Source organism: Schistocerca gregaria, chromosome 6, assembly GCF_023897955.1.
Source record: "Schistocerca gregaria isolate iqSchGreg1 chromosome 6, iqSchGreg1.2, whole genome shotgun sequence".
NCBI lineage: Eukaryota > Metazoa > Arthropoda > Insecta > Orthoptera > Acrididae > Schistocerca > Schistocerca gregaria.
Genome location: NC_064925.1, coordinates 202,572,414 through 202,585,278, shown reverse-complemented (window position 1 = coordinate 202,585,278; position 12,865 = coordinate 202,572,414). Strand labels below are relative to the sequence as shown.

Here is a 12,865-nt window from a genome sequence, read left to right as displayed (position 1 = left end):
TTGGGAGAGGGTAAGGAGGGTAGAGAGATGGAGACTGGGTGGGACGTGGGAATACAGGCGCGGCAGCGGGCGGGGGCGGGAGAGGATGGGTGAGACAAGCGGGTAAGGAGGATCGAGTTTGCGTGAGGTGTACTGGATCCGTAGCCTCTCAAGGAAAAGGAGGAGGTGGGGAAATGGAATGAGATCATACAGGATCCACGTGGGGGAGGGGAGACAGATGCGATAGGCGAGGCGGAGAGCATGGCGTTCAAGGATTTGGAGGGATTTGTAAAAGGTAGCTGGGGCAGAGATCCAGGCCGGATGGGCGTAACATAGGATAGGGCGGATGAGGGATTTATAGGTGTGGTGGAGGGGTCTAGACCCCACGTACGACCAGAAAGGAGCTTGAGGAGATAGAGACGGGAGCGTGCCTTGGCTTGGATTGTCCAGAGATGTGGGGTCCAGGAGAGTCGACGGTCGAGGGTGACGCTAAGGTACTTCAGGGTGGGGATGAGGGCGATAGGACGGCCATAGACGGTGAGATAGAAATCAAGGAGGCGGAAGGAAGGGGTGGTTTTGCCTACAATGATCGCCTGGGTTTTGGAGGGATTGACCTTGAGCAACCACTGGTTGCACCAAGCGGTGAACCGGTCAAGATGGGATTGGAGAAGGTGTTGGGAGCGCTGCATGGTGGGGGCAAGGGCAAGGAAGGCGGTGTCATCGGCAAACTGGAGAAGGTGGACGGGGGGTGACGGCGCCGTATACAAAAGGTACAGAAGGGGGGAGAGGACGGAGCCTTGGGGCACACCGGCGGAGGGAAAAAGGTGTAGGAATCTGTGTTATGGATGGTGACGTAGGAAGGACAGCGGGAGAGAAAGGAGCCGATCAGACGGACGTAATTAATGGGAAGGGCGAAGGTTTGAAGCTTGAAGAGGAGACCGGAATGCTATACACAGTCATAAGCACGTTCGAGGTCCAGGGATAGGAAGATTGCAGAGCGATGGGAATTAAGCTGTTCAGAAAGGAGATGAGTGAGGTGAAGGAGAAGGTCATCGGAAGAGAAGGATGGCTGAAAGCCACACTGGGTGATGGGAAGGAGGCGGTGCTGGCGGAGATGTTGGTGGTTGAGGTGGGTGAGGATAGATTCCAGGACCTTGCTGAAGACCGAGGTAAGCCTGATGGGATGGTAGGAGGAGATGGCGGATGGCGGTTTACCAGGTTTAAGGAACATCAGGATACGTGAGGTTTTCCACAGGTCGGGGTAGTAACCGGTTCACAAGACTACATTGTAGAGCCTGGCCAGGGTGGAGAGGAAAGAGATAGGAGCTTCACCAAGGTGACAGTAGGTGACACGATCCTGACCAGGAGCGGTTTTGCGTTTGGTGCGGAGTGTAGCATTGAGATCCCGTGTAGTGAGAGGGGCATTGAGTTCTGTGTGTGCAATGTTGTCCAAGTTCTGGAAACCAGGCGCTAGGGGAGGGACAGAGGTGTCAGTTCGATCGCGGACATCCGGGAAGAGGGAGTAATCGAACTGGGGATCATCGGGGATGGAAAAGACATCGGAGAGGTAGGGGGCAAAGTGATTGGCCTTTCTAAGGGTGTCAGGGAATGGGTGATCATCATGGAGGAGAGGATAGGAGGGGGAGGGTTTAGTTCCGGTAAGGCAATGGAAGGCTGACCAGAACTTGGACGAGTTGATAGGTAGGGTGGCATTCAAACGGGTGCATGTCTGTCGCCAGTCCCGGCGTTTCTTGGCCGCGAGCAAATGACGAATGTGTCGCTGGAGTTGCCGGTGGCGTCGGAGTGTGTCCAGGTCACGCGTGTGGAGGAAGGTACGGTAGAGACGACGGGATTCACGGAGGAGGAGGACGGCCTGTGGGGGTAAGGTAGGATGGTGGGGGTGGATGGCGACAGTAGGGACGTGGGCCTCCACGGCCTCAGACAAGGTCTGCTGGAGAAAGGAGGCGGCATGGGTTACATCGTCAGGGTGGCGGTAGGTGAAGGGTATCCCGGTAGGCATTCCAGTTGGCACGGGAATAGTCATGGATATACTTTGGGGGAGGGTCATTACGAGGGTTGGGGCGAGGGCGACGACCGTCGGAAATGGTGAGGAGGACAGGGAGATGGTCGCTACCAATAGGTTCCAGGACATCCACCGTTATGCGGCCAAGGAGGTTAGGGGAGGAAAGGAGAACATCGGGAGTTGGATTCCGGACGGGTATGCTGGGGGATGGGGATGAGATCCCCTTGAAGGGAGGAGAGGAACCGATGCCACCGCCATAACTGGGCGGCAGAACGACTATGGATGTTGAGGTCGGCGGCGATCACGTAGGAGGAGAAGGTACGGTCAATGTGGGAGAGGAAGTCGAAGGGAATAGGGACGTTAGGGCGGACATAGATGGTGGCGCAGGTGACGGTAAGGCCAGGGAGGAGGAGACTAAGGTTCAGGTGTTCGGTGGGGTCGGGAAGGAGAGTTTGGAGCCGTACTGGGTGCTGGCGGTGGTGACCAATGGCAACTCCGCCACGCGCAATCGGGAGGGGATTATCGGAGCGGTGAAGGAGGTAGGGCGACGTGTGGACGGTGTGGTGGGGTTGGAGGAAAGTTTCATTGAGGAGAAAGGCATCCACGCGGTGGGTGGCAAGGGTGCGCAGGAAGAGGTTCTTGTTGGCGGGAAGGGAGCAGATGTTGTTGAAAAGGATACGGTGCTGTCGCGCCATGACAGGGATTTAGACAAGGGTGTCAAGACGGGAGAAGGTGAAATGGACCTGGTTGTTGGAGTAGGTGGCATACATTTTCAAGTGGAAAATGGAATGGGCGGAGAGGGAGACCTGTTGAAGGGTGTGAGAGCGCTGGAAAGGGTGGACGTTTTGTAAGACAATGGTGAGGAACCTGATGATGTCCTCAGCGGTGGGGGGGGGGGGGGGGCGAAGGGAATTGCCAGGAGGGGTGGGAGCGTCCAGAGGATGGACAGGTACAGTGAGTTCAGGAGTGGTCGGAGGGGGTCGGGCTTTACACTTTTGGGAGTAGCTGGGATGGGGGAGATTGCAGGTATTGCAGGAGGGAGGGGATTGTAGGTTAGGACACTGCCGGAGGAAGTGCGTTTGTTTACAATGCGGGCAGGTGGGGGCCTCGCCGCACTCAGCTGTTGGGTGTGCGTTACAGTGCAGACACCTCTGGCATCGCAGGGATTGAAGAGGAGAACGGGAGGGGTCGACCTTATAGCGCTGGTGGAAGAGGAGGGCATCCTCCTTCAATAGACGGTCAATGGAGGGGGCGTCCTCGGAGAAAACCCGCATAAGGCGGGTGGGGCCGGACGAGTTGAAAATGCGGCGGACCGCCCGCACCTCCAGTGTGGGATGCGCCTTGAGCTGCGCCAACACCTCCTCCTCAGTGATCGTTGGACTGAGCCGAGTGATCACAGCGGTGAGGGTCGGCGGGCGATGCGGGGGTTGGGTGTTCCAGGTAATGTCATGATGACATCTTTGGGAACTGCATGTTTCATTTTTATGGCTTACAATGAATAACTACATATAGAACAAGGGGGTATTCCGCAGAACTTAAAGCTATGCCTCAGTAGCCACTTGAGAAAGAGAACAGAGGTGGTTTCCCAGGTATCAAATATCAGAGGAAGTCGAATTCGGCTCTATGGTCGCTGCACTGTCCAGGTGGCGACCTCGAGGTGCCCTCTGGGCAGGTGAGTAGTGAGCTACTGCTCAGTATGCGTTTCGCCGCCTTCCTGATCATGTGGGTTCGGGGCAGTGTATGGAGGGGGGGTACTTGTGTTCTCAAATGCCTCTGCATACATAAACCCTGATAAATATGGAGTGGTTTCGAAATTTAATTACTTGATTTACTTTTGTCTGTCTATACACATGGAGATGGATCTCATCACTCTTTGTGATGTGATCACCAGTCAGAAGTTCCCACCAATGTTGCTTGGGGAGCTAGGAACACTCACTTGTTGTCTGCAGGTCAGGATACAAGACTTTTGAACACTGTGGGAAGCAGACATATTGTTGCAACAGTCCCAATAAAATTGAGTAAGGGAGTTATTTTTCTAGAACCATGCATCTGCTCAGGCATGTTAGTGGTCGTGCGTTTTATACAGTTTATTTGTGGTATCATGATAAGTGGATAAAGGGTTGGCATCAGTACAGTTTGTTAGTGTGAATTTCCTACATTCAAGGGAAACATACACTCCGGGGCAAACCTATTTTTCTGCTAGAAGGATTATGACATGGTGGGCATAATCCATCCTTAACCTGTTGTTGGGTTAAGTAGTTCTCCGTGTCACACCCAAACCCTCAACACCCTCTCAGAAATCCAGCATCCTTTCTGATATAAAACTGACTGACCAATTAATTAAATTTGTTGAAAAAAATTGGCTGGAAATAGCTCAATTGTGACGCTTTCAGTATTCATGAGCTGCTTGAGGTTATATGAATATCCCTCCGCCTACCACTGTATAAATTTAATTAATTAATTAAATCGAATCACTTTGTTTTCCTTGCCTACCCTCCCCCTTCTGAAAATATTGATTTATCTATTTCAATGTATGGAATATTGTTTAAACAATTTAGACAATGTGTGGTGTATGGAAAATAGTTTACTTAAAGAATTTATCAGGAAATCGATTGCAGTGTGTGGAATATTTAAACAATTGTAGCGCATTTTTCTTTCTGATTGTCTAAGGGAACACTAATTACACTATCACAGATTGCTCAAACGCATCTGAAAAGCATCCCTATGTCTCGCCATGCTCACAGGCTGCCCCAGCCATGCAGCCAACTACAATGTGTATATGTTGGACGATGAAAGAAGTGCAAAGAAAATGGCTTTGTCTTGTCATAAGAGATGTATACATTCAGCACGTCGGTATTCGCGAGAGTATGCAAGAGATTATATGTGGAAAATTATGTGCGCTATAGATATTGAGTTTCGTTCCAGAACCACAGCCAGTAAGAGGAGACATTTCCAGTACATCGCTCGGCGACATACTGCAGCAGTAATCGTAATATTTAACTACAGTTACACTGATAATATATGTGGCTGATTCCCAATATTCCTGTGAGTCTGAAAATGGCTGTAGAAAGCATAGCAGCAAGTAGGCAGGTTCCGGGTAAAAACAGGATCTCAGTGGACGCCTTTGTTCCGGGTTGGGGCTTGACCACCCTTTGTTCATTAGTTCAGAGGGTATGAGAAAAGTTCCATCTGCCACGGCTTATGACAATTTGGCTTGCGTCCTGGACGGGTGAATAGTGAACAAAGATCCATTTCGCAGTGAGCCACCTTGGGATCGCGTGCGTTGCAAGTATGCTAGTATACTATGTGGAAATTTGAGAAGATTCAATACGACATGTGTGTGCTGGCAGTATTGATAGCATTCGAACTCTTACCACTCTGATCCTTCTGGGGCTTGGATCCTCTATGGCTTGCAGGCTCTCTCTGGCTGACACGAGCTTCCACGGTTGCGACCATAGGTTACGTTTATAGCGGTAGTTTTCTCCTGCCGTCTGAGCGTTAGCGCAGTGCAGCGACACCAGTGTGCTCTGTGTATGGACGTCTGGAAAGTGAATACATGGGATCTAAGACTGTTTTAAGTGATCTTATGCATCTAGCCATGAATAAATCATGTTTCTCTATACATTACAGTAGTATTTGCTGTTGTTACTATCCTATCACGTGGTATACCCTATTAATATTTCATGTGGCACATCTTCTGTACCAGTACTCATGACACCTTCAAAATGTCATATTCTGCACCAGATTTTATAACTCCTCAAGCAGTTCGTGAAATGCACCAAAAGAAAATGGTCCATGAAGGCTGAGGCATTGTAGAGTCTATGACAGAATGAAGTATCTCATGCTAGTTCTCTTGAAAAGCAAGCTACAGCTCTCCGTCTCTTTGTATGAAACGATCTTTCTTTAAAGTGTATTTCGAGTCACCCTGCTACTACTTTCGTGACATCATTAATTTGTGTGTGTGAATTAGCTACCGTTTCCACCTTATATCCCCATCATGATCATGCTACCAGAAATGAATTATTTATTAACTTGAGCAGTATTTCTGGATAGATTCCCTGTCAGGTATTTGCTTTGGAAGAAGGGTGTCTCTCTCACCCACTAGTATCGAACAGCTTGGTTCATTCAGACAGACAGCCCACTTGAGATGATGGTGGATACTGACAGCCAGTGTGCTCTTGTTTGGAGAGGTATTAGCTCAGTGCTCCTTATAGCGGCCAGCACCGACCACTACGATTCCATTCTCCAGCGCATAAGCCCTCAGCATACTGCTGTACAGGCCCGCACAGTGAGACAGCCGACAGCCATCGCGGGTTTGTTTAAATATTCCACACACTACAATCGATTTCCTGACAAATCCTTTAAGTACACTATATTCCATTTTTAAATAAAAAGTATTCCACACATTGTCTAAATTGCTTTAGCAATATTCCATACACTGCAATCGATCAATCAATATTTCCAGAAGTGGAGAGGAGACACGGGACACTGATGGATATCGATTTAATGAATTAATTAGTGAATCAAATTGATACAATTGTGGAAGGGGGCTATTCAAATAACCTGAAGCAACTCCTGAATACTGTAACTGACACAATTGAGCTGGCAATTTTTTTCAGTCATTTCAGTCGATAAGTAGATTAATTTGATATCAGAAGTGGTGCCAGGCTTCTGAGAGGTTGGGGAGGGGTGGGGGTGACATGGAAAACCATTTACCAAAACAAATGTTCAGATGTTCAAATGTGTATGAAATCTTATGTGACTTAACTGCTAAGGTCATCAGTCCCTAAGCTTACACAATACTTAACCTATATTATCCTAAGGACAAACAAGCACAACCATGCCCGAGGGAGGACTTGAACCTCCGCCGGGACCAGTGGCACATTTACCAAAACATAAGTTAAGTATGGATTACCGCCAGGGGGTCATAATACTCTTAGCAGAACAATATAGGTTAAGGACCTGTCAGTCAAAAGATAGCAATATGTTTGCCCCTGCATGTATGTTCGACCCTGAATGTACGGAACCTACACTAATAAATTGCGCTGATGTCGCCCTTGTTCCACAACTCCTTGTTAGGTGGAATTTTTCGCGATCTTTGTGGAAATTTTATGTAAGTATTATCAAAGTTTCTTGTTGTTTCCACTGGCAATCTGTAGCACTATAATCAGAGCAGGACGACTGATGTTAGTGATAGTGGAAAGGTCCTTCTTCCTTACATCTCTTATCCATCAGAGCAACAGTGCAGAGGGTTGCGATCACCTGAGGCTTTTTTGGGGATTAGTGCAACTTCCAGTCTGCATGTCACACGAGCTAGCCGTGTATGGAGATATCTGTCCCTACCTGCATGCATGGGAATGTGTGAGGTGGGTGGTGCAACTGCAGCTCCCAGCACTGCTCCCCTGCAGTTAGCGTAAAGACGCGATCATGAGTGTGTGTGGTCAGACGGTTCTTCAAACCAGATACTTTCAGTGTAAGGGCACTGGAGAGCGGTGAGTGTGAAGTCAAATATCAAGGCATGCAAGACCAGGGATATATTTATCACCACAATCCATTTGTGGTGGAAGTTTAAGTACTTGATAAAAATTTGTATTTCAGAAAAGTTGCTCAACTGGACAAGCTCTTTACACATGCACTCACCAAATTTTACAACCACTAGACGCCAAATGTCATTTTCTGTAACTATGAATCACAATTTTCCTCTGGATAAACTGACGTTTTATGTACTTGATGGTATAACCATGCATTGGGTGTTGCCATATCTAACCAAAAGAATGCAGGCAATTATACTTAATAATTCAACCAATACAGTTGGGGGAGATTCTTCTGATTGAAGGAAAATACTTTGGGGTTCCACAAGGCTCAATCTTAGGTCCACTATTATTTCGTGTATTCACTCTAAAATATAACAAGCAGAATGTTTTCTGGATGCACTAGTTGTGTTCAAGTATACAATACAAGTATACATATGGCAACAGATTAAATGGTAAACAGCGTTCTTCAAAGTGTCATTGAATGTTTTATGCTTATCGTCCAACTCTGAATTTCAAACAGACATAAACTATTCAGTTCTATGCATCTAGAGTTAGTACACCAATGACAAATGTAACAGATGGCGAGGAAATAATAAATTGGGTCGGTACTTCATACCATTCAGGTGTCCATTCTGATGAGCATTTAAACTGAAAAAGCATTCTTTGGATCTCTGAAAAAAAATTTAATTCAGCTACATTTGCATTTCAAATCACTGCAGAGGTTTGCGAGAGACAAATCAGTAAGTTGACAAGTTTCGCATTTTTTCTTTCAATAATGTTAGGGGAAATGTTTCAGGATAACTCATATTCAAGAAATAATTGCAATGAAAATAATATGTAATGCACACCTGCAATCTTCTTTCCACATCTATTTAGAGGCTTTTTGACTATTGCCTTACAATATATTCATGAAATATTTTGCAAATAATTCCCTGCAGCTCAAAACTAACAATGATGTACATAATTAAATTGTCAGAAGAATAATGACATTCATTATGCCACATTAACGCCGTCTTAATCACAAAAAGAAGTGCACACTGTTGCAGTCAAAATTTTTGGTCACTTACCAATGACATAAAATGCTGTCAGATAGCAAAATTAAAATGTGAAATCAAAGCAGAAGGGTCTCTACTTGACAATTCCGTCTATTCTGTACAAGAATTTCAGTTATGGTAATGTGTAAAAGCTAGTGTATGGAAATTACCCACAATTGTAATAAAAAGTATGCAAATGGTCTGAGTGTAGCCACATTTACATGTGAATGTATAATGTGAATGTAAAGTGACTAGTTCGAGATCATTCCAGTCAATCCTATAAGTCATCAACAAAATATGAAGCTAACTAAGTAAGTTATTAACTAACTTACTTAAAGATTAGAGCTAGTAAAATTGTCAGCTCAATTGAATACCCATAAATTTGTAAATTGTGTATTTTGGCAAGAATTCCCAAAAGATCACTTTGTTTATTTTTGAATTAAATTTATCTGTTATTTCTTTTTAGATTTTTTTCTAGACACATAAAGTTAGTAACGTTTTCATGTAGGTGTCTGATTTTTATTGTCGTTATTCTTTGACGATCAGACTTTTCTAAACAATTTTCGAAAATACTATCTAGGGTGCTGATACTGAGGTCTCCGTTTGGAGACTATTGCTTCGCTGATAATATTAATTCTTAAGCTGAAAGTAGTTGTATTCTGACATCACTTTGAGTGTGTTAAGTATGTATTTTTTTTATAGATTTGCTGAGATCATGACTTGTCTGCAACTGATCACACACAGGATATTTGGAGGACTCGTTGCTACAACAATAATAATAATTATTACTATTAGTGTTATAGCAATAATAGCAATAATAATGACACTGAGCACAAAGGAGCATCATTAAACAAGAATACTTTCATTGCAGTATGGAGTCGTCTCTGCACGCTTTGCCCTTTCCTTACTGTTCTATAATGGTATCCTTCAGTCTGAAGAGCATTCAAGCTCATTGCTTCAAAGTTAAGTCAATTGGTTGGTTCGTTAGGTACATGTAGCATGATGATGGTAATAATGTGAAACGAATGAGTTTACACAATACTTATACAAGTGAGAATGTGACACTTTTGTACGAAATAAGGACCACGTTTCAACGTAAAAAATCGTCTGTACAATAGAGTTGCAAGGAAATAACCCTTTCTACTTGTTTCAAATTTTAGTTCTCTGCCGATCAAACACTTAATATCGCGATCAAATATTTTGTTAGCAGCATTTTCATACACTTGTGTTGTAATTATGAATAAGTCCAATTTTCTTCTAAAGTTGTAATTATGGGTGTCATTATTCATTCTGATCTTCAATGGATTATATACAACAAATTTCACAAGATGAAATATATACGTTAACGTAGTACTTAAAACAAATGCAATTCAAGCTCAAACTTCATGGTATGATAAGTAATTTTTCTTTTAGAGCTATCATTCTGTCCCATGTGAATTCATACGTTCACACTGCGTTCATTGTCGTCGACGACTCATGCTGGCATTTTGTTTCACGTTTCAGCTTCGTTTGATGACCCTTTACCTGTGTAGACTTCAGGTAAAGTAGGTTTTTCTGGTTTGTGAAGAAAGTACGCTTTTACGCCCAACTAATCGTTAATTGCTCTTATAATGTTCCACCGTTCCATTGTGTTTGGTCTCATTCTGTAGGATCTTTCTGTGTGACACAACCGGCACAAACGTTAGTGTAAAGAATGAAAAGTATCGACACTAGATTGCAAGCTGAGAGCCGGATAGCAAAACAAATTAACGCTGTAGAACATACACGATATTGTGTTTTTCATTAAACGTAATTAGTACTATTGACCATACCCTCACCAGTTTCCGATATTATTTGGCCTTGTTTGAGACATTATATTTCTAATTAATGGCAAGCGACAGTGTTCGACTTCTGTCTGTTTTGTCCCGTTAGAAATTCAGTATTGTTGTCAACTTTTTATCATACTGTTACTCAAATTGTCATTTCGAAATGTAATTTGAGGACGGTACAACATTGATTTGTCAGTGTATGGTGTGTTCAGATCGCAAGTTGGCTCTGCAGTGGTTGCACAAACTGTCATCGTGCAACAAGACCCTGGAGGACCTGAAGCTGCGCAACGAATTCATGTACCACATGGTGAGCGGGCTGCGCGCTGGGGAGCTGTGCCCGCCGTTCGACTCGCCGCCCCCAGACGTCCCCCTCACCTGTATGGCGCACATGCTCGTGAGTACACACAGCATTTCTGCATCGGAGTTTAGCTTGCTACGCTCAAGGCACAAGTATAATCTGCTACACAGACCGTCAGTAATATACGAACAGACAGTGTTTCTAACGATTTTCGATGTCATTCCGATGATTACGTTTAAATATTACACAAAAATACTCCAGATCAATAGAGAGATAACTGTTAAATAACTGAGCGCCATTGAACCGCTATAAAATCTTAAGAAAAGCACATTTTTGAAACTGGTTAATTTGGAATCGTCTTGTTGTAACGGATCTTCGTGTACAACTTCGTACACAACGGTATGGGGAGGTACGTGTGGTAACTGGCGTCTTAAGAAAGCTGTACAAAAACAGAAGCGATTTGAAACCAAGTTAACACTGTAAACAAAAGATTTACTTAACTTGTATTTCTCCAAATGTGCGAAGACTCATTACAAATAATGCAGCAAGAACTAAGAGTTCAACTCATACAATAGCAACAAATATGAGGCACATCTGCTAGGCAATGTCTTCTTAGCATCACGTAGCGTAGTGCAAGCTGGCAGCATGGATGCCACCGGCTGTCCTGCATTGTGGCGGCAGAGGACGCTCGTATTCCAGAGGCCCTGGAGGCACACGTCAGTGGGTGCGCATCATTGGATCCTCGTGTCCCCATACGACTGCTATCGGTATCTGTCGGAAACTTAGAATTCCCTTGCCAACTTAAATACATCCCTTGGATGGTGTTGGTACATGATACCAAACGATCTTTCACACTCGGTAGCATAAGTGCAAAAATGGCTCTGAGCACTATGGGACTCAACATCTTAGGTCATAAGTCCCCTAGAACTTATAACTACTTAAACCTAACTAACCTAAGGACATCACACACACCCATGCCCTAGGCAGGATTCGAACCTGCGACCGTAGCAGCCCCGCGGTTCCGGACTGCAGCGCCGGAACCGCACGGCCACCACGGCCGGTAGCATAAGTGCATGACTTGGTATAAATGTGCACTGTGTGTGGTATATTTGTTCCTGCTTGGTTACTTGTTATCGTTCCCTCTGTGGCGGACATTTCGCCTGTCCGCCACTTCCACTAACATGAGATGTCATATCTTGTGGCGTTGGAAGTATTTGACTTAGTCGTATTACAGATGTAAATGAATCTGTCATTTTGATCAGTGATTAATCAGAGATTATTATGGGACACAGGTAAATAAGAAGGGCCATGTCACAACCATAACAATTGGATGAGTCCAAAATTGACTTATAATTGAAATATATTCTGCATTTAAAATGAACAAACAAATAGAAAAACCAATATTAAACACTGAGATCGGAAGGAATGAGAGCACTGGCATTCAATGTCAGATTTCTCATGTGATCAAGCATCATTTAAAAATAGATGTTACATAATGGCATTTATTTTATTTAATCGTATCTCTAGGGCTCCCCTTCGGGCGGGCCGTTCGCCGGGTACCGGTCGTTCAATTTGACGCCACTTTGGCGACCTGCAGTCGATGAGGATAGCACAACACCCAATCCCTGGGGGGAGAAAATTCCCCGACCCAGCCGGGAATCGAACCTGGGCCCAGAGCACTGACAATCCGTCACGCTGACCATTCAGCTATCGGGGACCGTGGGCGGATGGAATGGTATTCAGGAGGCCACTATTGGGTTGAGACGAGCGTGAGGGAAATACTAGCAGTGAGGGGTAACAGTGGAGCCTGATTGCGTCCCACCTAGCATGTAGCCTGTAGCATCTTGCCACGTTTTGTAGACAGCGCCAGGCGGTTATTTTCCGATAGCGTGAATCAAGAGCACTATTACGTCTGGCGAGTTATAAGCCTCATACTCTATTTTCAAAGGCTTCTACTACACCCAAGTGTGACGCCTTAAGGACAGACTCTCGCCAACATGGCGCCTACCACGAGGTCGTCTGTAATGGACACCAACTACACAGACTCCAAGTGTCGACTGCGCCAGAACACTGATAAAAGTACTGCTCAGTTGCTGCAAACAAATAAAAGATTGTTAGGGTAGGCACAATTTTCTATTACCACCAGAAACGGCCGTTCCTACAAAAAGCTATAGCTGTCTTACAAAAGA

The 12,865-nt window shown here is 45.1% G+C and overlaps 1 protein-coding gene across 1 annotated transcript in view; it reads left to right on the top strand.

The window, feature by feature from the left end:
- LOC126278990 (uncharacterized) overlaps nt 1-12,865 on the top strand; it is a 61,946-nt gene that overhangs the window by 26,276 nt on the left and 22,805 nt on the right. The window contains exon 2 of the mRNA XM_049979304.1: nt 10,591-10,772. Coding sequence (XP_049835261.1) covers nt 10,591-10,772 — 182 coding nt within the window. The remainder of the gene's footprint in view (nt 1-10,590; nt 10,773-12,865) is intronic.